The following is a 26,031-nucleotide window of genomic DNA, read 5'->3' as shown; positions in this document are numbered from 1 at the left end:
TGTCCTTGCTTTTAAACGTGGCTTCTCTAGTTGCCGTGGCGATGATGACCTTGCAGCACATTACTGTGATACTGCAGCATGAGGTGTTGTGTGAACAAGGAGCGGGAAGGAGAGACAGAGGGGGCTGAGACAGTGGGCGAATAAAATGAGGACAGCTGCTATTAAAAGACGAGCCACGTTAACAAAGTTGTTTATGTCACATGATACTCGGAGTGCAACTTAGCAGGAGGTTTTTTCCAAGAGGGGGAAAGATTTTGGGAGGAAAGAGCGCAAAACGATGAAGCACATGCGTGAGGAGGAAGAAGAAGAGAAGAGGAGAACAGGTGGGGATCAGCGAAAAAGGTAAATGAAGAGAGATGAGAAATGTCAAGATGGTATCACAGTGGAGCGCCAAGTGTGCTTTGAAATGGAACAGAAATCAGCGTTTCCTTCCCTCTGATCCCTCCTCTTTTACACATGGCAGCGCTCACCTTGTGTTCCCCCCTCTCACTACCAGACACCCGCCTCCGTCTCCCACCAGCTTGCACTAATTGCTCCTGTTTGCCTCCCATCACTCTTCCTCTAGCCTCTATCCTCTATCCCCTATCCTGTCACCACCTCTGGTCTCCTTTGCTCTGTTTGTCTCCCACAGCCTGCCTCTCCCCCCCTCCCTTCTTCCTGATTCTCCTATCAGTATAAAGGGCAGCTCAGGTCGTATATAGATGATATCCTGGTCAGCCGGTGATGCAGTGTAATACGAACCGTCCAGCATCTGGTTTTTGCTGCTGCAGTCAGCGCCCTTTAACCTCTCACATTACTGAATTTCCCCGCCCTCCCTCCTTCTCTCTTTTTTCTGTTTTGTGTTTCAGAAGGTGCAATAATCAGCCATATTTCCCAACATCCTCAGGGAGAAGGCATAAATTTTGTTTCTTGTTTTTTTTTTTGGATTCTGAGTCCTCCACTGAATCTGAATCTGTAACACTTCAGGAATGTCTGAAGCGTTGCTCGCCACTTAAACAGGACCTTTTGATTACCAGAAAGCAACTCCAAGGGCACTTTAACAGATCGCAGTTTACAATTTGACCCTCTTGGGGACCAAGAGCAAATTGTTTCCTCTTACTTTCCAGCGAGTTTTGGCCATTGCTGTTTTTGTTTCTCTGTCTATTGTGTTTCAAAGGTCAGCCACAGGAAATCAAACATGGAGGAACCTGCTTTCTGGTTTTCTTTTCTTCATCTTCTTTTTTTTTCCCCCCTTCTCTGGAAGTCATTCAAGGTGAATAAATAGCTCCCATCTCTGGCCCCCGTTCGCTCCTCATTCTCTCTCTCTTTCTCCCTCCCTGTTGCTCTCAGATGCAGGGCTGAATGTGGCTTGTGTTAACGGCGCGAGAGGCCTTGCCATAAAAGAAAGTGCAATTCCATGTGGCCGGCATGTGCATATCAAGATGTGCAGTGTTAATGTCATTTACAGAAATGAAAAATATTTGTTGACAACAAAATAACAGCGACCTTTGAAAACAACATCCATGACATGATGTTATTAATTAATTAAAGGGAAATAATAGTGTGAACGATGCACAGATGGACTATTTTCTGTTTAACTGCAAAGTCTTATTCAACGACCCGCCGCCTGTGGAATCACACACTGTAGCTGTTGATTAATAACGCAGTAAGTTCATTTCACCAGCTCACATGAATATGCAGCACCCTGCATTTGATGACGTCTTTGTCAGTAATGTTTAGTTTTTGTTCACTGAAACTTCACGAAAACAAGTAAAGGCTTTCCTCAAAACACTAAGACTGAAACAAATCAGCTAGACCAAACGAAAACTTCGAAATGCTGCCTTTGCATGATATGCAGACTCATAGAAGCTCCTTATTTTTTGTCAAGAGGGATGAACAAAATTCAGTTTTTGCCCAATTGGCCGACATTCCCATTCGCGTAGCCTCATATTAAAACAACCATGGAAGTGATTGGGGCTGAACAGTCAGTGATTCAGCAGCTGAGGTGTCACTGGAGGCTAAATCGGTGGGTTTTTTTTCCTGGAGAGCTGTCATAGCCGCGAAGTGATCCAGAGTTCTGCCAAACGAGTGGCATCGACGGATTAGCGAAGGATCGTGCGGCTGTCTTTAAACGAGGAGATACATGAACCCTGGTGACACTCCCGGCATGCCACGCTGCTTTGTGCCGACCACACATCAACAGCTGAAGTCAGACAGGAGTGACACAAAGAGTTCTGCTGAGATTTCACTCTCAATATTTTAAAGAAGTGTATATTTACAGTGTATAAATGTGTGTGCGTGTGTGTCTTTTGGGGAAGTTGGGGCACAGGCAGATGGCGGGGGGTGGGGGGGGTGTAATATCCCCAGCCTTCTCTACCTCCCTCACCTCTCCAATTTATTACCTTGGCTAGTTGATCTGATGGTGTAATAATATCTCCTGCCTCTGGCTACGGGAAATGGCCACATGCATTATTCACACATGCTAAGATGCTTATTGATGACTCCTTTATTTATATATTTCCTCAATGCCAGAGCCATTCCTCATATTTTTAACCCCTTAGTTATAATCCTCTCTTTTGACATGAGCCTCGTCTAATGAGTCCCGCTCGCTCAAATGGGTCGCGCCTGTTGATGGGAGTATAGCTCACCCTGGCACGAGATACGTCGCAGTGGAACCGGGGCTAATAATAGACGTAGGTGGAGCCCCCTTTTATTTCATCTATTTTTTGTGACGTTAAACCTCATGCCGGCTCAGTTTGACACGGTTGCTCCCACTCGGGTATCACACAAGCGCCGTATGAAAATCCACAGGAAACGTTGTTCCTGTGAGGAAACTAGTGTGACATTGCTTTAGGTCTCTTGGGAAAGTTTGTCTAATCTAATATGTGTACGTTTTCCAGCTATTTGCTTCCATTTCATTCATCCAGTCATTGTAAATGGGGCATATTCTCTTTTATGTCGAGTTCAGTGCTACTGGGTATATTTCTGTAAACACAAATTTCCTCTCTGCTCAGACCCGTGGCCTCTGAAACAGCAGTGGGACAACTATGCTGGTCTGTGTTTCTGGCCCCAAATTTCTACTTTAGGTGCGCAGCTGTGTGCTGGTATTATTTTATTTAGATGTTTTTGCTTTGTCGTCATTTTTGTGACATTTTGCTTCTTCTTTCCATCTCCTTCTGCCTCAAACAGAGACACATTCAAAACGCAGGCCCTATCGTCCTGTTCAGTGGTGAGTTTTGTGTTGAACTGCCTTAAAACACGTAACATACAGGTCCAGCGTATCTAAAATGCATTCACGATCTGTCTGCATTAAAAGTGCATAGATACTTCACAACAGTTTGGTTTAGCTGGCAAGTTTCTCCAAAGGCAGGTCCTCCTGCATTTCATGTTTGAGTTTACTCTTGGACGAACTCGGGGAAAAAAACTGAAAAGGATTTGTGTAAAATTGAGGTTTATTTGGGAACCTTTACGATGCTCATGCTGCTTTGCCCCGAACTATGTTGTTTTGTGAATGTCTGTAACAAGGGTGACGAGAGCAAAATTGCACCATACTGAAAGTTACACCTTAGGCTGCAGATGACAGCAGCATGTTAGCTGAGCAGAAATGCACTAAAAAGTGTCTGCAGCCTACTGTCACTCAATGCATGTAACTGATATACATGAGCATATAGTAAAGTATAGTATAGTATCAAATTGTGTTTTTTCAGGTCTTATTAGCCCAGCATGCTTAATAACATCAGCTTTGGCCTGGATACCGATTCAACAGATCTGATTGGTGGATCCCAAATTAGAATATAAGTTGGAACACCTCCTGTGTAGACAAGCCTTTAGCATCACCCAAAAGCAGCATGGCTGTGTAGGTATGTAGATCCTCCTGCTTTCATTTGCATGCGAGAAATGTTGCCTGCCATCCCAAAATCTGGGATTTTTGCAGTGCAATAGAGGGAGAAATTTATAGGAGAGGTCAGGGAGTGAGTAAGAATAGGCGATGCAGAAGACTAATTTTGCCACTCCATATTTAATGTGCTGGTCTGTATTCTCTTTCCTTACCACAGTCTTCCTGCCAGATACAGTGGGCTACCCTGGCCTCTGGCTTTAATCCGCACACGCACACACACACACACACACACACACACACACTGCCCAAAATGTCAGCTTTATCCAGAAAAAATGGTTCACCACAGATGTGACCGGCCCAAATAGAAGAAAAGAGCATGACACATAAGCAATCAATGTTTGACCAAGGGAGTATTCTTACTTTAGACCTTTTCTTCCTTCCTCTCTCCCTCTCCTCCTTTTTTGTGCTTGTTTTTCTTCAAACCACCATTTTTTTTTTTGCAGCATTAGTGATTGCAGATCTAAAATAATATTTTGATGCTGTAGTACTGTTAAATATCATCTGCAAAGTCTGATGTATTCAAGGTTATTTTGTGATAAATAGTATAGCTTCAACCTGACTCATTCCTGTTTCACGTCTTTCAGTTGCCAGAAAGAGAAAAAGGCCTCAATTTGCTGCATTGATACATGTAGGTAGCGAAACCAGCAGTCTAATAATAATGGGCTGAAAGTTTTTCCAGTCAAGTACAGGACTTGACGTCTATCCAGAGAAACACATCACATTTTATACTTGCATACTTTATAAAGTGTCATTTTGGTGTGTTCAAATGCTGGTGGGAAATTCTGGCATTCTTTGCTGCCAAACAGAAACCATTCGATGCAAGATGCTACCACACACACATCATTAATCATTGATGCTGTTTGTCTTCTGGGTTTCATTTTCTAATAAAGTAGTTTATGAAAGTGTTTGGGAGCTCACTGTACAGCCTTCAATGTTGGTGTTTCCCACCAGCACATGATAAAAAAAAAAAAACAGGCAGTGTCAGCCCAGCAGACAGAGCAGGACATTCAGTTTTGGACCCATGACCACTCACAGGCTTCTGAATACAGATCTATGATATGCAGTAAAGTAAATATAAAGGGGAGTTATATATTCCTAAATCTTCATATTTAGGGAAAGGACGGCCGTATGAATAACAGGGCTACCTGAGTAACAGAAGGGTTACTTTAAATAAAATCACTTTTAAAGTTGCCCACAAACTTCTGTCTGCCTTATATAGAAGTCAAACCAGTGCTCCATGTCAGCATAGTCATAAAAACATTTCATCTGAGTGTGGGGGGACTTAGAGGTGATGTAACCACATGTGGGATGTAGGTTTGAGGGCACTCACTGGAAGTGTAGCAGCTGTAGGAGGTTTGGGGGGCAGTCTGTTCTTTCAACATCCGGATGTGAGCAGAAAGGTCAGAAAGTGTTTGGATGAGTGGCTTTAAGGAGCGGAGTGAAATGAAAGAAAAGTGTGGAAATGTGTCACATTCGGTCTCTTTTTCTGCCTCTCATATGACTTCATCTACTCCTCATCTCTCCTCTCTTACCTGGACACCTGCCAGCAGTGATGCAGGAACCATCGAGCCAGATGATTTGCCGTTTCCAATCTCACCGGGGATGGGGAGATTGATAACTCACTAATCAATACTTTGAAACTCTTGCTCATTTGTTATTGATGCCTATAAAAACGGTTGCAGTGATCCATTTCATGGCACAGGCTCTCAGTTGCAGTTGTTCTGTGAAATGTATTGTAGAGGTTAAAAATTCCCTGTAAAGGTGTTTAACCCTAAACCCAAGCTACAGCTAGAATAAGCATAATTGATATTATTGCGTAAAATACTTCTTGTATATTGGTATTAAGACTTCTACTGTCACCCGTGCCGATGGGTCACACAAACACAGATGCGTTCACAGTCTCCTTCTCACTCTCTTTTTTCTCTGTCTCTTGATCTCTCTCTTTTCTTCGCTGTCTTCCCTTGAAATAAATTGTCTGCGCCTGAACGCGTGAGCTTTACTGTTAGCGATATGGTGTTTGATTTGATTTTCCAGCTGAGAGCCTGCCAGTCTCTGTGAGGGCTACCGTGAGAGAGGATGTGCAAGAGAATGACTGGGAAACATGTTCGAATGAAGCTGTGTGTATGAATGCAAATGTGCGCCTGAGTGTTTCAACCTCGGCGTGTGCGCGTGTGTGTGTGCGTGTGTGCGTGCGCGTCAAGCCCTGCTCCACTGACACTCTTCCCTCCTTCTCCACAGAGAGAAGTGCCTTCTTTCGCTGACCCCTTTGGCTGTTTGGCTCCACTGAAGCCGCCTCTGCCTCCGTGCCTGTCCATGTCTGCTGGAGTTGCCAGCCACACCAGGAGCCCCAGGACTGCCAGGACTGCCAACCCCATCCACTGAGCCAGTCTCCACACCGCAGACACCTCCCTCCATCTCCTGCTCTGTCCGCCCGCCAGACCTCTCTCCATCCATGCCACTCAGCCCTCCTCTGTGGAAGTCAACCACTCCTCCGTCCTCTGCAGACAGAGCCAGATACTGAAGACAGACAGCTTTCATCGGCCGCTGTGAGCGGAAGGAGATTGTCTCTTTTGCTTTCCCCTCCGCCGCAGCCTTCTCCTCCTCGTCCTCCTCCTTCTGTTCCTCTTCCTTCTCCTCTCTTCCCCTCCTCCAGCCCTCCGCCTTTTCATCATGGGCCAACTCGATCGATAATGTGTTTTGCCATTCGTCTCATCTGACAGTTCGGCCGAGGAGCGAGGTGATAGAGAGGACTGGCTGTGTGTTGAGAGAGAGAGAAGGAGAAAGAGAGATTACCAAGTAAACCTCTGTGGCCGTCACCAGCCCAGGCCCTGGGTGACAGGCGCTGAAGGATTCCTTTTTCAGCCACAAACAGACTCTAAGGATGGGCCGCAGGTGGTAGGCGAGTCCCAGGCCTCACTGGCTTCACCTCAGAATCAGACCCTGGGGACAAAACCTCTTAAAACCGTCTTTTTTCCATGTCCTTTACCTATTCTTTCTCATCATTTGTCCCAGTGTCGTTAGAAACATACAGACGCACACGTAATTGCATTGGCCGGATACCTATTCCTCTCAATCGGCCCCTCCTGCCTGGTTCAAAATGGCGGTGAACGTGACACCGATCCGGGACACGAAGTGGCTGACGTTGGAGGTTTGTCGGGAATTCCAGAGAGGAACGTGTTCACGACCGGACAGCGAGTGCAAGTTCGCCCACCCTGCCAAGAGCTGTCAAGTGGAAAACGGCAGAGTCATTGCCTGTTTTGACTCACTCAAGGTGAGTATGACAAACACCTGTGATGTTCATTCATCACTGTCCCGTCTTCTCTTTTTTCTAGCCTGCAGTGTTGACAAGCATTGTCTTCAGCATGTTTTTAAGTGTTACTTTGGGGGTTTAGGGATGCCAGAAGGTGTTTACCTTAGGAGAAAGTGTAGCTCAGTGCACAGGGGATCAGGGGCTCCTTTTTGAAGAACAGTCTGGAGTAAACAGCGTTGGATTATTGCCATTGGAGATTAAGATTATTGCCATTAAAAAGTAAATTGTTAGAGTACTTTTGCATTACCACAAATGAAAACCCCTTTGCAATTCCTTGTGCATGTAGCCTACTGTGCGTCCATCTTTGAATGCACTGACTCTACCATCATTGCATAACCTAGCCTACAGCCCATAATCTGTAACTCTGCAGGCACAATATCCCCTTTACAGCTCTTTAGTAACGATTATGTTACCAACATGTGTAAAATCAAGAGGGTATCGCAGGCCAATGCATAGATTAACAACTTCATGCAACATGTATCTTTAATGCAATTCAAATACAATGAAAAAAGCAAAATTATTTGAAGTGGATGAAAGTAAACAGAAAGCGAGGATAGCTGAGTGTTGTGGAGCTGTGCTCAGCTTTGCAGGTGCTTCTTCAGATTTGAAGTGGAGCTCTTCACAGCTGACAGACACTTATCACCCAGGCACAATTTGCATTTCACTGAGAGGTTCTCGTCTCGTTCACCCAAAATTCGAAAAAATGACAATGCTAGCTGAACGACACATATGCATAGGCTATGCCCAAGACGCAGGAAAGAAACAGAAACAGTGCGAACATGTGGGAATTCTCTTGTTTTTGTTTTTTTGTTGCAACAAATGGAACAGAGGAATACGATAAACTAACACGTTACGTCACTCGTTACAACGACAAAGTAATCTAGTACTCTAACGTGTTGCTGTACTTTGTAGCACGCTTCCTCCAACACGGGTAGTGAGCTGCAAGGAAAGAGCTCTGACTTTGCTGCAAAGTTAGAAATTGTTTCTTGAGGTGAAGCCATGGCAAGGAGATAAATACATATGTGAAACATATATAGGAAGAGAGAGAATGTGTGTTTGTGTGTGTGCATGTGTGAGTGTCCGTGAGTGTGTCTTGGTAAGCTGAGATGAGGCCGTAATCACATTAACATCTGTGAATCAGACTCAGAGTTTCCTTCACTGGCACATGACTTCAGCGCAGGACCGTCGGTTGGCACATTGCGAAACTTTCTGAGTGATCGTCACATCAACAGGCTGAATGGGAAATATAGAAGTAGGGCAGCACACTGTGTATTTCATGTTTGTAAGTGAATCTGCGAGTGTATGTCTGTGTGTTATTTTGAGGTCATGCAGCACAGTGGGGTGTTCTCAGAAGGCTCTGTAATTTACTGTCTATTTTCGCCCTGGCACTGGGACAACACACTCCCACTATGCAGCTCCTCTTTCTCTCTCTCTCTCTCTCTCTCTCTCTCTCTCTCTCTCTCGGAGAGAAGGAAGAAAAATCAAAAAAGAGAAAATGGAAAGACGGTGGAAAATAGAACGGACCGGGTCGAGAAGTTGTGAAGGGAAAGGCAAATATATATTAAAGGATTCGTTGCAGGACGCTGTGTATTCATTGTGGCAAGAAATGTTTACCTGATGCTCAAAAGCACAGCTGATTGGAATGTCTGTCGTGTCAATGGACTGTACCTGGAGTGCTTGAGTTTAGTCTGGGTTAAAACGTCAACACTAAGTCATTGTGAGTTCTGTCACAAGTCCTTTTTTCATGGTGTCGTGTCAAACCGACAATGTTTCCGACAAAGTCAGTTTATATACTACTGAACAAGGATGTCGGCACTTCCTGGACTGGACAAAACTCTGCCAGCGATCACAATCTTATCAGTAAATAGGTTTCCCTCGACATGCATTGAGCAAACACAGAAGTCATAGTAAGGTCGTTGGTGGAGATGATGAGTGCCAAAAGAGCAGGCGTTTGAGGCCAGAGACCTGGTTTTTGGTCCCATGTAAGCAGCTTGTGACGATCCAGTCGTCTCTGTGTGTCAGGTGGATGTAATAGATTCCATATTGCTAGTTACTTTCATCTGAAGGTAATATGTCTCTTTACTGATTGCACTATTTTTGCATTGCTTTCACCAAAATAACTGCGGAAGTACGATATTTATTATATTAGTTATATTTGGCTGTATATTACAGTTTGTAATAACAACACTATCACTACTACAGCCTAGGCATTAAATGGTCTCTTTGGCAACGTTAGCTTACCCTGTGATTGTTTTCAACAGGTATTTTGCTGACAAGCTTCATCAGATGTGTTTTTTCTACTTGCACATCTCACGCAGCAGATGCTCTCATTTAAATCTCTGCAGCTGTCTGCACCGACAGGATCGTGTTTCAGCTGTGTCTCAACAACCTGAAACGTTACGCTTCAAGTCTGCTTTTCCACAGTATGTGCATAAATGAGAGGCCGATGCCCAGCACAAAGCCACTGAATAAGACACACACACACACACACACACACACACACACACACACCTCTTCTACGTCACGTTTGCTGAAAGGTGGAGCTATAGGGATGGTCGTGCTGATCGAGTAGTTTGCTACGTTTGCTGTTTTATCATTCAAAATTCAAATATTACTTTGTGGCATTAGTGTTTGCACAATAGTGTTTGTAATGCGTGTGTTCAGAAGATGGTGGTTTGTGGTGGTAATTGTTATGCTGGTTTATAGTTTTAATGGTTAGTGAGGTAGCTGGTACGTTTCTTGATGCCAGCTGTATTTGCTGTTACTTTAATGGGGGACAGATTTCATTGCAGTCAATCAGATTGACTGCAGTGGAATTGGTTATTGTGGTCTCATCCAAAATCACAAATACCAGCTTCATGTTGACACAGGAAAAATTAGGGGATCACCAAAACAAAAGAATCAGGAACCATGAGTGTCTTTGTAAACTTCAAGGCGATCCATCCAACAGCTGAGATATTTGTGTCTGAACCGATGTGGCTGCCTGACTGACCAACAGACTCACCAACATTGCCGGCTCTAGAAAAATGCTGCTAGCGTGGCTAAAAAGTAAACATCCTGCTGCATGCTTCACGTCAGCCATGACTTTTTCAGCATAAATTGCAACCAGAAGCCCGCTCCCTTACCTTACCAAACAAAACAATAACATCAATCATGCTTTAGTTGCCATGAGCTGATGTTGTGGATGAAACAAATGAAAACGTGTTTTGCTTTGCAGATATGTTGAGTCATGTTTGTCAGACATGTTGTCAACTCACTTCAGCTCACTCACTCACTTAAGAAGAGAAGAGAAGAGAAGAGAAGAGAAAAGTAACATTTTAATGGGCTCTAAGCAACACATTTCCCTTTCAATCATAAACATGTGGTACACTGTTCATGGTTATGTGTGTGTGTGTGTGTGTGTGTGTGTGCAGCCGGTCACACTTTTAATTGACCAACAACAGTGAGAGTTTGTAAAAGGTCAGCTGTGGCTCCATGTGTCATGGCTGACAGCCAAGCTTGAACACTGGCCTTCTCTAATATAGCATAATGTATATGAAGACAAGTACATATGCATGTGCATATGCAGAATACAAGCCTCATAGACAACATATGTCACACAAGCCTCACACTGGCATTTCAGCCTGCTGTCTCATTATTCCAGATGCTGGAAATGTGTTGGATACAGTGATATCAGTCAAGTCAATCTGGCTGTTTTGGCTCAAGTGAGCACAGTGATTCTGGATTCTAGTGTCCTGTCTACCGTGTCGTGCACATGTCCCGTAATTTGTCTCCTATCTGATTGGCAAGCAGGGTGTTATTCAGTGTAACTGGAGACCAGAGCTGGAAGTCAGTCAAGCCAGTCCAGGCCACAGCTTACCTTGGTTTGTAACTGGGAGAGGGGGTGTTTCTTGTTAAGCCAGGCACTGTGTTATTACAGTTCTGGCCTGCTTGGTTGGAGCTCCGACGGCTCGGGTGGGTTTGTTTGGTACAGGTAAGACAGGAATGAGTAAGGGGACGCTGCCAAGGCATTGCATGGATCATGAAAACAGACAGGGAGACTGAGTCGGAGAGGACGAGAGCAGGCACAGCAGGGAATGTGCGAGGAAGCGTAGCACTATGCTCAGAGCCCTTCCCTGCTCTCAGTGCCAGGGCATTCCACAGTCTACCTCCCTTCCCTGCCTCTGTGACAGAATGATAGATCTGCTTTATCTGCAGATGAATTCATAACACACAGCATGGCATGGAGAGAGGGGAGCAAGGGGATAGGGAAGGACAGGCGGGAGGATGCAGAGGAAAAAAAAGGGGAGTAAAGGGATGGATGTTGGCTTTGCACTCCGGGACAATTTGGCATACCACCTGCCCTTAATTCCTTTTGAAATGCATGCCGGCAAAGGAAGGGAGGGCCAGTAGCTGGAGAAACAGAGCGGCTCTCGCTCACTTTTTCCGTCTTTCTCTTTTTGTCTCAGATTTAATAAATGTACTTTGTTCTGTATCTTTTAAAAAAATCCTCCAGTCACAGTTTCTTGCCAGTTTTCATGCTCACCACTTAGTCCGCATGTGTCAGTGTCTTCATTTCTCCTTTTCTGTCATAAACGTCATTCAGCCATTCAGTGCTAGCTCCAGAAAAATAGGGGATTGTCAGCTGTGAATGTAGTGGAAAGTTCCATTTGATGGGTGGCGTGAACAGAGGATGGAGTGATAGAGGTGAACAGGAAATGAGTCAGAGGGAGAGGCTCTGCAGGATTGGCTGATATCACGGAGAGACTGACCCTCTCGGGCTGGAAACACACCAGTGACAAAGAAAAGCAAGCTCACAAATACGTGAGCAAGCTATCTGAGTACATGGGACAGCTTGAGGGTTATTTAACATAGTGGATATTTGCTCATTTTGTACTGAAAGGTAAAAAATTAGGGGTATTGTGGTTGACGGAATCGAATGGGTTCAGGTCACATCAATCCCCGACTGCTTCCTCAGTTGCAGTGTGTGTGTATGTTTTCCTGAAAAGGGAATTTTAGCCGTCCAAAGGTGCGTTCAGACAAAACACGAAGGCACAGACAAGCACCCAATTTTGGCCTTGTTGGACAAATGTCTATAATTAGAGAATTCTTTTTAAAAATGGGGTATTTGCTTGCCCTTTTGGCTCCTGCTGCAGGAATTCAGCAGCTTGTTGCTATTAGCAGCTGGAGACAAAGCCGGTTTCATTGTAATAGAATAAAAAACAAATCTGGGGGCATTTAGTCTGACAAAATACAATAAACTCACCATCGGGCTGTGATGGGAAACAGGTGAGAGTGAGCCAAAGAGCCACAGGAGCTCCACGTCAGCCCTCAATGATGGACTAGCTACTGATGACCATGCAGAAAGTGTCTCAGTGGGTCAAATTTCCAAGTAATTTCTTCTCGTTTAGATTTTCATCCATTCTATTGACGTTTGACGTTTTCTCTAATGGAAAAGTTTTATTGGAATCCATTGTAGTTGGACAAAGTCGCTGCATGAAAGGAATACGTAAGAGTATTTCTGGGTTTATTTTTGTGGGTGAACTATTGGGTGGGTGAAAACCCTTGGAACCCCTCTAAGCAACCAAAATGCTTCATTGTTAGAGTAAAGGTTGTCATTTGTTATATTATTTGTACCACTGGAAATGTGTTCTGTGTTATATTTTTATTTTTGTGCCTAACAAGCCCACTCAGGATTTATCAATTTGCTTACTTACTTGTTTCAGAGAAAACAACATTACAGGAAAAACTTCAAAGTGGTCGTGGATAGAAATTTGTAGCGATTACTTTATGTGCTTAAGGGAAATGCTCTGTGACTATATATATATATACACATACTGTGGATCCGTCTTCTATCTCGCTCCCTTCTGTTAAAGCTTAGAGGTTTGGTAGGAAAACACGTTGCAAGGACACAGTTTTGACTATTTCTTTGAATTTTTCGCCTGAAAGAATCGGAATGGAAATTTCTAAATTGTACCTCAGTGTCCTTCAGCCCATAATGAAGATCCCATAATGCTCTGCCAAAATTTTAATTCAATTAGCAAGATGTTTTAAAATGCAAACACAAAAAAGTTCCCACTCCAAAATTATTATGAGGAAACGCTGCCAGAACCGGGTACGACAGACGTTTGACATTCAGTATATTGTCGAAAGGATTTGCAGTGTGGGTGGAACGCCTTTCTTTTTCGCTATTTAACAAAGCCATACCATAACTTTAACCTCCACCTAATTTTAGTACTTTTTACACCTACAACTCCAATGTTGAGATAACTTTTCTTGTAGGTCATCATATTGGAATTGAATCCGTGGTGTTGTTCATAGTGGAGAAATGTAATATTCACCATCTCACTCCCACAGCGCATTGTGTGTTTTTCCACCGAATTTATGAGTTAGCTCGAATCGGGGCTGCACCTGACCATGTGATATATGATAATAAAAACTTTATCTAGCACCGAGGGGTTTACGCTTAGCAGCCAATTGGATGTCGGGAAGTTAGCAGGTGGAGTAAAGACAGGATGTCACATATTCAGCAGAAATCCGGTGTTGTTTCTGAAAATGACGTTTTGCTTATTATTAACTGTTTTATGCTAATTATCCAATCAGAGAGCAGAGTGAATAGAAAGTTTAGATTCTCTCTCTTTGTGTAGAGCCAATCAAGTAGCTACAGCATCAGAGAGTGTGTTTAATAGAGAGCCATTGGTTTGTTTTCTTTATTCAGTTTTGACTCATTGTCAGAGACCACACATGGTTATCAGAAAGAAAACGCATTCCTTATAGGTGAAGTACTCAAATATTTTGGTGTCAAGAGTTTTCTGGCCGGTGTGGCGCCTGGCTGTTATTAACTATAAACAAACTTACTCCATATCTGCTGCTCTAGCGGTGTTAATTTCACACTCAGATCCAGCCTGGATCTGGGAGTTGGACAGCGTGCAGTTGACCGGACAGATGCTGTTTCAAGCTTTTTCGCCATTTAGCAAAACACTGAGTCACTTAGTCATCAGAGATGCTGCTCAGCTCCAGGTTGTTGGCCACTGCTACAACACAACCATGTCCTCAACTGAGAGGCCTATAAAGGTGCCTCTTATTGCCTGAGCTTAATGAAAACTTGGTGTGCTGTGTATGTATTAACATTAGCGCTTCCTTTTCGGTTTAATTATGCATTACATTATCCTGAAGGTGAAGATTGTGCTAGTAATGGCCACATGTCCTTGAGAATTGGTGGACCTATTATTGCAATAACACAGGGCATGGCTTGCCATCATTATAGTGATGCTGCTGTGTATTATGTCCCCATAATCACCTTAAACAGCCACTTCAAGCGTATAATGGTTGTTATAAAGTGGAGCCAGTGCCAGTATGTGTTTTGAAATATTTTGTTAAAGCTGAATACGTAAGAGGCACAATCTCCCCAGATGCCAAAAATGCATAGACACCAATTATGTGTGCGGCTTTTGTCTGCACTAAGACCTGGTGTCCACCGAGCCCCTTTTGTGGACAAAGAAGAGGCTTTGACACACCGACCAGTAGGGACATTATTAAAGAAGCACATTGTAATCAAAACAAGATAAGGTCTTTTTTATAAAAGTGCCTAAATGATTAATGTAGTATTCAAATTATTAGAATTAAAAAAAAAAAAAAAAAACAGCTCTACAGCTCTTGTAAACTTCATAATGTGCTCTCAGAAGAAACAACACTGGAGCACTTTAATGCACAGCGTTTGTTGTTGACCCAAGTGTTTGAGTAAATGCAGCATGCTCAGAAATCAACATGGTCATTGCATGATGTGAGTTACTGCGATCAATGATTACAGGCTGTAATTTAGAGAGTACAACTCACATACATGCGCCCGCACCCAGATGTACATTTTCTTGCAGCGCAGACGCAGCCACTCAAACACGAGCTCAGCAACGCCGGGAACGTATGGTGACCTACATATGCGGTAAACTACAGAGTCCTTGAAAAGACACAGAAAGTGTTGAGGGTGAGTGCAGGAGTGGGAGAGAGAGAGAGAGAGCGAGAGAGAGAGAGAGAGAGAGAGCAAAGAGAACATAACAGGAGAAGAGGTAAGGCAGTGTATTGAGATGAGAACCCAGTAGAAAACAAAAGTAGAGGTGTGTGTGTGTGTGTGTGTGTGTGTGTGTGTGTGTGTGTGTGTGTGTGTGTGTGTGCGCGTGTGTGTGTGTGTGTGTGTGTGTGTGTGTGTGTGTGTGCGCGCACAGAGGGATGCAGTATATTGGATAAGAACTCTTTGAAAGGGAAACGTACTCCAACAGTGTTAATCTGCTCTGTATCTGTATTCTACTGTCATGCTCTCCGCTCTCATCCTCTCCTCTCATTACCTCTGTTAATCTGTCTCTACTCAACCCATCCTACACCCCCCTCCTCTCTCCTCTTCTTTTTTCTCTCTCCCAGCCATCCCAGACGCTTTCATTTCCATTTCACACACAGTGATTTTTATCTTTTTTTCTTAATCGCTTTTCATCATATTTTGGGGAGACATTTGTCTGTTTCTGGCTTTTTTTTTTTCCTTTTTTTTTTTTTTTTTGTTCCACCGTGGCCAACCATCAGAAAGAGATGAATCATGCTTCCATGATGCTTGCTTGTGTATGTTGTGCGTCATCGTACTTTCGTGTGCAGGGGGTCACTCGGGTCTGTGTTTAGACTATTTCTGCACTAAGCTGGCTAAATCTGAAAATGCTGTTTACACATATGCATCCACTCGAGGGGTTTAGGTTGTTGTGTCTGAGCAGTCTTAGCTTCATTGTTCTCCAAAAACCACAGTTTTCCCTGTCAACACAACAATGTAAGGCCAGTGTTTTTTGACTCTATCCACATCAGGGACTTTGTTTTTGGGCGTGAACAGTGCGACCCTGTCTCCCAGAAATTACGTGTATATACAACTCATTTGCATGTATAATTACGCTGTGTTGACAAACGCAATCGCTGTTCTGAATCAAAGCTTGTTTGACTGAATGAAAGTGCATTTGACAGACCGCGCTGGAGTTGCAGGGAGGTGGCTGGTGTTTATGGTGGGTGTACAAAGTGCAGGACTGCGACACCAGAATTCAGGGTTTGCGTCCAGACCGTGGTCAGGTTTAGGCCATAAACACACTTTGATCAAGCTTAGAGAAAGACTGTGATTCCTGTTTTTTCTCTGTGTGAAAACAGACCATGATCTTTCCTTAACATTCACCAAGTGCTGTCAGTGCCTAAACATCACCAGAAAAACTTCAATAATGCTGAAGTCACTACGTGTGGGTACGAACACTGCAAGATTGCCGACTTTGCCAGACAACAAATGAAATACATTCAGTATCAACCCGATCAACCTGATTTGCCAGTTGCTTTAATTAACAGCATTTCCTCATTATGCTAATACAAATGTAATTCGGTCGCATTACGTTTCCTTTAAAACGTATTTGCTGTTGCTAATGAGTTGTATATAAACTTCAAGGAGACAAGACTCAAACATGCTGACTCAGGGTCGACAGAAGGCCCAGACAGAGAAAAAGATAAGTTTTCAGACTTCTTCCAGTCCCCTCCTGATGTCGATTTCTCCTCCGATGACCGATCCAATAGCAGTGGATTGATCATGTCACTTAATAGGGTCAGTGCATAGTCTTTAATCAGCACTGTGACCATATAGATTACAGGTATATACTGTACACATGTAATTTAATTTAGTTGTAAAAGGACGTTTCTCGACATGTAATCATTTATGATATGGTTTCAGTCTTGCAAACATTCCTGATGGAAACAAACCTTTTAAGAATCAGATTAGAATTAGACTTTAGATTTCATTAGACTCTTTTTTTATTGTTGCTTACACTTAATTCATGCATTAAAAGCTGAACCACTGCAGCGAGTGTGTGTCCATAATGCCACTGATTGAATAACAGCCAAGGGTTTGTTAGATGCATCAGATGGTGCGCTACTGACTGGAGCAGGATGTACTGTGCACCCCACAATACAAAATATTTTTCTCCCTTTTTGAACAAGTCCACAGAGCGCAGGCCGCCAACTGTCTGTCCCTTTCAGCGTGCAATATTTGGGAGTTTGTGCTCCACTCGGAAAGTGGGAGGTAGTTAGCCTAGCTTGCTAATGTTAGCACCAGTTCCCTCAACACTATACACTCCTTGGAGAACTGTTAATTTGAGTGATAGCAGGTTCCCCACCGGTGGTTATGTTTGGGAAAGGTTTCTGTTGTATTTTGAATTGTGCCTTTAGAGTTCATTTGTGTGTACATGCATACGAGTATCCTCTGAGCTGTTTCTGTAAAGTGGTGTTATTGGTCTAAGAGATGCTCAAAAACATTAGTGTTAGCAAGTGGGTGCACTCCTGGTAACTGTTTTCATCTAGCACTCTGCAGATCCATTTTTAGAATATATTTTTGGGCCTAACTAAACAAGATATACCATATCTGATTTCTCACATGGCTCAGCCTACACAGGACATTATGAAAGGAGGCTTTTATTAGCACATTGCCATGAAGTAAGCAGGGAACGCACAGCAGCAGCTATTAACTTTGTCAGGCTCTATTCATGAGCGAGTCCTCCCTGCAAAACGTCTCCTCTAAATGTCTCTCTGTCCTCAGAGAGGCCACCATTTCTGCATCCATCTGTGGATAAGCTGCCTCAGCATAGACACACAAACACACACACACATCCATCTTTAAACACGCTGCATCAGCATGGAGACATGACACAACAACATCACAGCCAAAATACATACAAGGGCATTCAGGAATAGCGTCTCACCACATGCAGCCGTCTCTCCTTCACCTTATGGCACGCCTCGTCCTTTCACTTTTAATCTTGCAAAACTATTAATGTTGCCTCAAACTACAACTTTCTGCATGCAAATGTCTCTGCGTATATGACCGAGTCTTCTGGCATTACGTATGTGTGCACGTGTTTTGGCGCGAGGCTGGAGGGCGCCGGATGTTTAGGCAGTCTGAAGGTAATATCAGCATCTCTGCGTGCTGAGTCGTGATGTCCCATTGCTATTGCTGCTCCTGCTGCTACTGCTGTTGTGAACAGAATATCTAATCACCCCCCGACACACCACCACCTCTCCAATCTAACTCCCCGTCTTCCTCCCAAGTGCACCGATCACCTCCTCCTCCCAACTTTTTTTTTTTTCCCCTCACCATCTTCCGACTGCTTTTAAAGCACACCATGTCTAATTCTTTGGGAGTGATGCGGTAAAACAAACATGTAAATTAGAATGCGGACAAGTAAGGTGTATGGGGGTGGAGGGAGAAGTAGACGGAGTGGGAGCAACAGAACATTAATTCACTCCAGGACAGCAAGCCGTCCGCCAACTTGTTCTTTTGTCGTTTGGCAGCGCCATAAGTCTGTCTGCCGCCGTCTAGCCTTTCCTCCGTCTCCTCTTCCCTCTACCTGTCACTGACCCTCTACTCTCCATCTGATCTCAGGAGTTCGGGCGCTATGCGGTCGCACTTCTGAAGCGTGATCCTTCACTTTCAACCCTGAACACATAAACACACACATCCACTCACTCTCTGCTGCAGTCACCCACACACACAGTGACACACACACAAACACTGATCCCGGTAAAGCAGAGAGAGTCCTGTGAAATAATGAGCATTCACCTCAGGTAGGTAATCATGTTAGAGCAGGCAGTGGTGCCTGGTTAATGGTATTGCCGGCTGGAACAGGCAGGAAGTTGGAGGCTGGGCAAGTCTCTCACTGCTGCGTTACTGGGCATTTTGAATTGATTATGTATGCGTGTGCTGTTATGGAAGCCATTGCACGATAGCTCTGACGTAATGGAAGAAAGAAATTAAAATGGGACAGGAGAGAGTTTGGGTGATCACAGTGGAAACAGAAGGCAGATGTGTTATTATTGTGGGTTTGACATCGTGTATGGGCCGACATGTGGTGCATTGGTTTGTCTCTTTACGTTGTTTGAATGCAGAATCGACTCCCCGTACCTTCGTGGGTTTCCTCCTGCAGATACGCACATTAGCTTGATTAGCGTCTCTAAATTGCCTATAGGTGTGCCTGTAGTGCGAACAGTTGTATGTCTATATGTGTTACCCCTGTGAGAGACTGGTGATCAGTTTGGTGTGTATCCTGCATCTGACCCAGTGAGTGCTCTGATTGGCTCCAGCCAGCCCTGCAAAGGATAAACAGGCATAGATAATTGATGAATGGATTATATGTTGATAAGCAACTCTGTGTACTGATGTTTATGGTTTAGGGGACAAGTTTTATAGGTTTGTTTTGTTTGTATACTACCAATTTGTAACATATAATACTGCTTGGATTACATTTGTAGCCATGCTAGCAACATGATGTTCAAAGTTGTGCCATGAAATTCATGTCGTCACAAGATGATTTGTAGTAACTTTGCTGATCCATTGATCATGTCCAAAACTAGTGACATTCCCATCAACCTGAGCTGTGCTCTGCTGTTAGCATGCAACCACACTAAGCTAAGACAGTGAACACTGTAAACATTATACCTGCTCAGCATCAGCATCAGAATCAGACCAGGGTCAGTATCAGAGTTGGCTTTATTGGGAAAGTGTGTGCACATACAAGGAATTTGTAAATATAAAATAATATGTAATATATAAATATTGCGTGAAATTAAAGACATGCATTTTATTGTCTGCATATTAGCATGCTAATTTTAGCATTTAGCTCAACCACTATCCCTAAGTACAACCCAGTAGAGCCTCTAGTGTTGCCGTAGGTGCTCGCTGAGTCTTGTTTATGGTTATGTTTAGGGACTCGCTGCACTTGTCTGGGATTAGAGAATGATGGTTAGGTTTGTGTTAGCCAAAGCTGACTTGAAGCATGAGACACAACCTGTTCACATGACCAAAACTACAGTCTTTCCAGAGAGCTTCTGTTTCCTAAGCTCAGCCGAGCCGTACGTGGGACTATGAACCAGTATCCCCAGCCACGCTGCTTTTCAACAAACCAAACTAATCGTACATAAGCAGAACTGTCAAGAGATGGGGCTGCTATGAGAGGTATATGAATAGTGGTAGAATTTCTACACCTGCTGCTCTGCCAAACATCATAACAAATATGCTTGCAGATATATAATTTGTCAGCAGGCAAGTCCAGCTTGATTAATGCAGCTGAAAACATTTTAATATTTCCACCGGATGCAAACATATTTTGCATTATGAAACGAATTTGATTTTAGATTTGTAATTTGTTTAAACACTGAAAACATTCCTTTCCGCCGAACGACCTCCGCTCCCGAGGGAGTGCAGTAAACAAGGCTCGACTGAGTATGATTTCTGTCTTTGCGTCTGTCATTAGCATGTTTGTTGTTTTATTTTTCCCCCCGCAGTCATAAACATGCATTCATGAATTTACTCATTGCCCCCATCATTCACTCCTTTAATTAGAAAATAATCAGAGTTGGATGAGAGGTTCATTAAATCTCATCCTTGAGAGCCATCAGCCACAAACACAGGAGTGGGATATTCATCACGCTTATGAAAAGAACTCAGATACCTCCTCTCGCTTTTGTTTTCTCTGCTGAGAGACAGGACATTGGTTAGGAGGACAACATCAACAGACTTCCACAGAGGAACGTGACGAAACCAAAGAAGGAAAGGGTTTTAATGGCAGGGAGCAATAAAGTGGGAGAGTGGGAGGGGAAGTACAGAAAGCGAGGGAGTGGAGAAAGGAGGAGGAGGAGAGAAAAGAGAGATCATTAGAGAAGTGCTAATTAACAGAAACCGCACTGTTTAGCCGCACTTTGTCTCCATGCAATATTGATCCTTCATGACCATAATGGAGCGGATGTTTTTCACTGCTCTCTGCTTGGGTTTTCTCTCTCCCTCGTTCTAAAAAAGTTAATACATCAACCCCCGAATTGCCGTCTTACAGCAACCTGTGAAGCCCGCTTGTTTTTTTCTCCACCCTGAAACATGCAAGTCATGCAAGTCTGCAGCAAAAACAAAAATAGCTGTGAAATGACCCAAGAAGCCAATTTGATTGCGGAAATGCCTGCTTCTGTAATTGCATCATCATGACATTAAATATGAGGCGAAGAATGTGATCCCTGCAGGGACGGACAGACGGGAGGGTGGTGTCAACAAGCAGATTAAAGCCAGAGAGGAAGAGAGACTGTGCAGCAATGAAATGGAGTGAAAGAGAGTGAAAGGTTGATGGATGGGTGCGTAGACATCAAATGGTGTAACGTGGACAGTGATGGACAGATGGAGAGGAAAGAACAGCAGAGAGGTGGTGTGTGGATGGAGGGAAAGTAATAAGAGGAGGAGAGCGTGGAAGTGAACGGGAGTCATGTCAGTCGCCTGTTCAACGCGCGCCGAGATTGAAGAATGTCTGTAATATCCCTTTATTGTTATAGTGCATGTTGCAGGGCTTGCTGTTGGACATTGTGATTCTTCAAAAGGCTTTAACGGGATTACAGCGGTATCAGGCTCAGCCATCAGAGAGAGATACAGCAGCTGTGTTGTGTTGGGTCTGCAGACAGCACGCTGTCTGTCATCGTGCCGTCTCTCGCTGCAGCTCGCCTGCTGATATTTGAAATCCAGGCTGGACGGCACAACACAAAATATGTGATCTTAATGGCGCAGAGATTCCAGTCAGATCCGTAGCGATCGTGCATTGCAAATAATTTAAGCTTCAGTGCAAATTCAGCTTGTTCAGACGTTAATTTTCATGTCTTTTTAATTGGATTTGGGCTCCTTTGATACACAACATTACTTCTGTGTCTGCGTACGGTTCGTGGCAGTGGCATCTTTGACAACGGATGAGTCCATTGTGAGAGAGGCTCAGGGAAGGTGATCACCCTGCCCTGTTACCCCGCTCTCTGCTGAAGTGGTACAAGCCGACTTTGATCAATGTGGATCGATGTGGATGAGTGTGCAGCCGGAAGGCGCTACGTGGAGAAGGAAGGGGTGATTGCCCTCTGCTCTGTCGCTGAGTGTGTGTGCGAGTGTGTGGGAGGGAATTAAGACCCACTGTGTCATGCTTTTCTACATGATGTATCGCTCTAACAAAATATATCCTTAACCTACAAATGGCTGTTTCTTTTCTTCCAGTAAGTCTCTCTTTGGCTCTCTTGTGTGTGTTTGGGAACGGGCCAAGCTACCTGCTGAATTGTCCTTTGCTGTGGTGAAGCCAAAGTCCTGGAGGCAAACAATAGTTATTTAACTGTGCTGTGTTAATTATTTGTGTGAGTGTTCTTGGATGGAAAACGTGTAACTTCAGCATCAATAAATGACATCAGATTCTTAAATGTCAACTTTGTTCATTCGTTTCTTTGTTCTTTGTTTTCCGTATTTCTTGTTTGTTTCTTGTTGTCTTTGTCGGAACTCATCATGAATTCCCAAGACTTCAGTTTCAGGATTTTCCCGCTCTGCAGTTGTTTGTGATACAAAGGATTACATGCCGTTGTTCTGTATTACTGTTCCCCTTTATTTAGTATTCAGCTTTGACGGTGAGTCTTTAACAACAGAAGCTGCAGCTATGGAGACAAATTCTGGCCATTCGCCTTGTGTGTGTGTATGAGTGTGTGTGTGTGTGTGTGCGCCTTGAGCATGTCTGTGCATCACTGAGTGTGTGTGCTTGCGGGGGGTATCATCACTTTATGGAGTAATGAATGCTAATCCTCTCTTATCTGCTTTAACCTCCAGGCAATGACACTAGCTGCTGATGCCAGTACAGTGACACCCTTCAATAGAGGAGAATAGGAGTGTGTGTGTGTGTGTGTGTGTGCGCAGACGTGCTCATAAGATGTCTCTACTCACATGTGACAACTTTCTCTCGGCCTTTTTCACTCTGCTCGTTGGCTTCAGGGTGTGGTCTCGTGATTGTGACTCATCAGACGTAGAATAGAACATTCCAGCCCTCTGACTCTGCTGCATCTGATCCCGACTCCATCTGAAACCAAATCCCTCCTCAGATCATTATACAAAGAGGGCACATGAACAATTTCTGAGTGCTCACGCGGCTGCGCCTGTTTGCTGTTTGCGTCCACTCACGCAGCTTTCACGAGCACCCTCCCCGTCGCCGGCAGCGTCTTTTGTTTTCGCTTTGGTGCCACTTTGCGTAGCTGCTGAAGATCACAGCGCAGACCAAAGGCAGCCGTCGGTCTTCGTCAGCCAGCATCTTTGCTTCATTCACGATCCTCTCCTTTTTTTAACCACTCAGATTTTCTCTCCATCGCCGTCCTCAAATAGAAACAATTTTTCAAGAAGATCTTTTTCGCCCAACTTGAACACTTGATGACAATGACTGTGAAGCAATCTAAGAAGAAAATAGCTGAAGATAGAGATATGAAGAAAGGAGGCAGGTTGAGATGTAAAAAAAAAAAAAAAAAAAAAAGGAAGAAAGAAAGAAAGAGGTCTATTCCCAGCTGCCAGTGAGGCCCATATATCTGCAGAATGAGTGTTAGAAAGATGGGCAGAAAATAATTAGGCCTAAAAGCTGTTGAATCCTGTGTGCCTGTTCACCAGTCTTCCATTAAGGCTGTTTTAATGGCTCTGCTCTCTGCCTGCCTCCTTGGCACAGTGAATGGGGAGATAAAACTGAATTAGACTAAACTTTAGAGATTGTGAATAGAGAATGCAAAGGCTGGGAGTGAAGGAGAGATGAAGGCGAAGAGAAAAAAAGATGAACAGATAGAGGATGGAGGAAGAGGGTTAATTGAAAGAGAAATCGAGAAGAAGGGCCAGATCTCAGGGGCTGTGGGATGGCCTTCCTCTCCTGTATGTGTGCGTGCGTGCGTGCATGTGTGCTGGTGAATGCGTGTGTTTGTCTGAGGGGAGATAGTGTTGTAGACCTAATGAGAACAAAGCTAATTAGAGACTTTGGCTTACACAATTCGACAATGACGTTCCCACTGGAGCCGGGACAACACTTGCCACCTATACTGCACCCTCAAGAGAGACGGACTTTTTCATTTTAACTACTTTACTCCTCCTTTTCGAGCAAAGTCTGCAAGTCAGGGCTAGACGGCCGCGGCCGGGTCAGTGAGAGGAGGAGCGGAGTGAGCACAGATGAAAAGGAGGCTCTGCTGCTGACTTGGTGACTTTGACATTACATTTAATCCCACCAAACTTATTCCTCAAATGCTAATAACGCTGACTCTTCTGACCACGGGGATGTTCACTTTCAAAGGCGTCGGTAAAAGATAGGTATGGCTTATTTGTCCAACCACAAAAGGGTCTAATGAGGGTTCGGGTCTCGAGGGTTCAGGGCTGCCCCGCTGTGAAATGAGCTAGTGCTGCAGACGTTTTGAGCTTTTTATGCACACTTTTTGTAGATGTGGAAATCTGCAGACTTTGTTCAGAGGAGTAACTCACAATTCATCGTGTTGTGATGTTAAAACGGCAGTGACAGTGGAAGTTTAAACAAAGGATAAACAGAACGTGGAAGGAGTTGCCTAAAATATTATTTTTCTGGAGCTATAAACACACATGTCACCATGTGTAATTTGTTTATGAGAGCAAGGTGACTCCCAGATATGTTGATTTGCAGCGACAGAACAGTCTTGCTTGCAGTTATGGAGCAAACAGCAAACACTGCAGTTCATTCGACTATGCATGGAATTTGATCCTCACTTAAGTGGCCACTGAAATGACTGTCCAGGTAAAGTTACTTCACAAAGTGCTGTCACATTCCTCATCTAGTGAGACTTAAAACTGCACCCCACTGCCTGCCTTGTAGTAAAATAATTTAAGTAGCCACTAAGTTATCAACTTAGCTACACAACTACTTTTAGCTAAATACAAATTGTGCAGTGCTTCTTTCAAATGAGCTGAATCCGGCCCATTGATGATCAATATCAATATTGCAGTTTATTTAGAGCAAACTACCAGTGACGGCGGTGGCTTTGTCGACACTTCGGTAGTTCTTGTCACCAAGTGGAGGACATTTAACCTGACACAGCAGATGGATTGTTACACAGAACCATCTGGGAAGTCGTCCTTGGAAACTGTTTAGAAAAGGATAGACACTCAAAAAATACTTGGCAGGTGATTGGGTGAACCATCTGTCTATCAGCGTCTATCACTGGCTAACTTCACCCAATCAGCTCAACGAACCATATGTTGTACCGAGGCCACACGGGAGAAGAGCAAAAACATCTTTTCCGTGGAGAAAAACCTTCACCCCGCTCTTTGCTTTTCTTTTGATGAAGAAATGCTCTCCAGCTCTGATGTAACTGATGCTATAGCAGCGTCTATGCTAACCTCTTTTGGAGCTGCCCATAGCTGCCAGTAGTTCCTCAGAAGATGCTGATTCATCTAATTTGACTTTTGTCGTTGTCAAAAAATTGTCAATGTGTCCAACTCAGAATTACAACGCGGAAGACAGCATTAATTTTTTTTCTGACTCATTTCCTCGTAATTATGTTTGCGCAATGATGTGAATGCAGCATTACCCCTTCCTGTGCTCGCACACTTATTTTGATCGCACAGGTGATGTTAATTAAAGCCTGTGCAGGATCAGTGCTTCAGCTTCAGGGTGGACAAATCGAAACTGGGCCTGCACGCGTCCATCTGTTCCCTGTACCTGTTTATCCTTTGCAGAGTGATGGGGAGGCTGAAGAAAGGAAGAGCAGGGTGAGAAAAGAGTTGTCAGTGTGGCACATGATTAACAGGTAATGATACGCAAACACATTCGTACCCACAGGAATTTTAGGGAAAAGTAGTCTCACCTAACCTGCATGTCCTTGGACACGGACTCAAATTAGCAATGGTACATCAAAGCAGGTTGAAAAAGCTAAATTCAACCAGATTTTTCAAGTTTCAAGTTGATGTGAAAAGGGCCATAAATAAAACTTTTCAAAGTTTCCACCACTGATCATGAAAAACATTGAACTAAAGGTAAACACGACCAAA

General features: G+C 43.9%; 1 protein-coding gene across 11 annotated transcripts in view; it reads left to right on the top strand.

The window, feature by feature from the left end:
- The window catches only part of LOC143323015 (muscleblind-like protein 1), a 65,185-nt gene that overhangs the window by 12,877 nt on the left and 26,277 nt on the right, over positions 1 to 26,031 (top strand). For 7 of the 11 annotated variants that reach the window (XM_076734550.1, XM_076734551.1, XM_076734549.1 and 4 more), the window contains exon 2: positions 6,116 to 7,148. In XM_076734550.1, the coding sequence (XP_076590665.1) occupies positions 6,975 to 7,148 (174 nt within the window). In that variant the 5' untranslated portion in view covers positions 6,116 to 6,974. The other 4 variants (XM_076734553.1, XM_076734552.1, XM_076734554.1 and 1 more) reach the window with 4 other exon arrangements.

Source organism: Chaetodon auriga, chromosome 7 (genome assembly GCF_051107435.1).
Source record: "Chaetodon auriga isolate fChaAug3 chromosome 7, fChaAug3.hap1, whole genome shotgun sequence".
In the NCBI taxonomy this organism is placed as follows: domain Eukaryota; kingdom Metazoa; phylum Chordata; class Actinopteri; order Chaetodontiformes; family Chaetodontidae; genus Chaetodon; species Chaetodon auriga.
The sequence above is the reverse complement of the archived record's forward strand: the minus strand, read 5'-3'. Positions and strand labels throughout refer to the sequence as shown.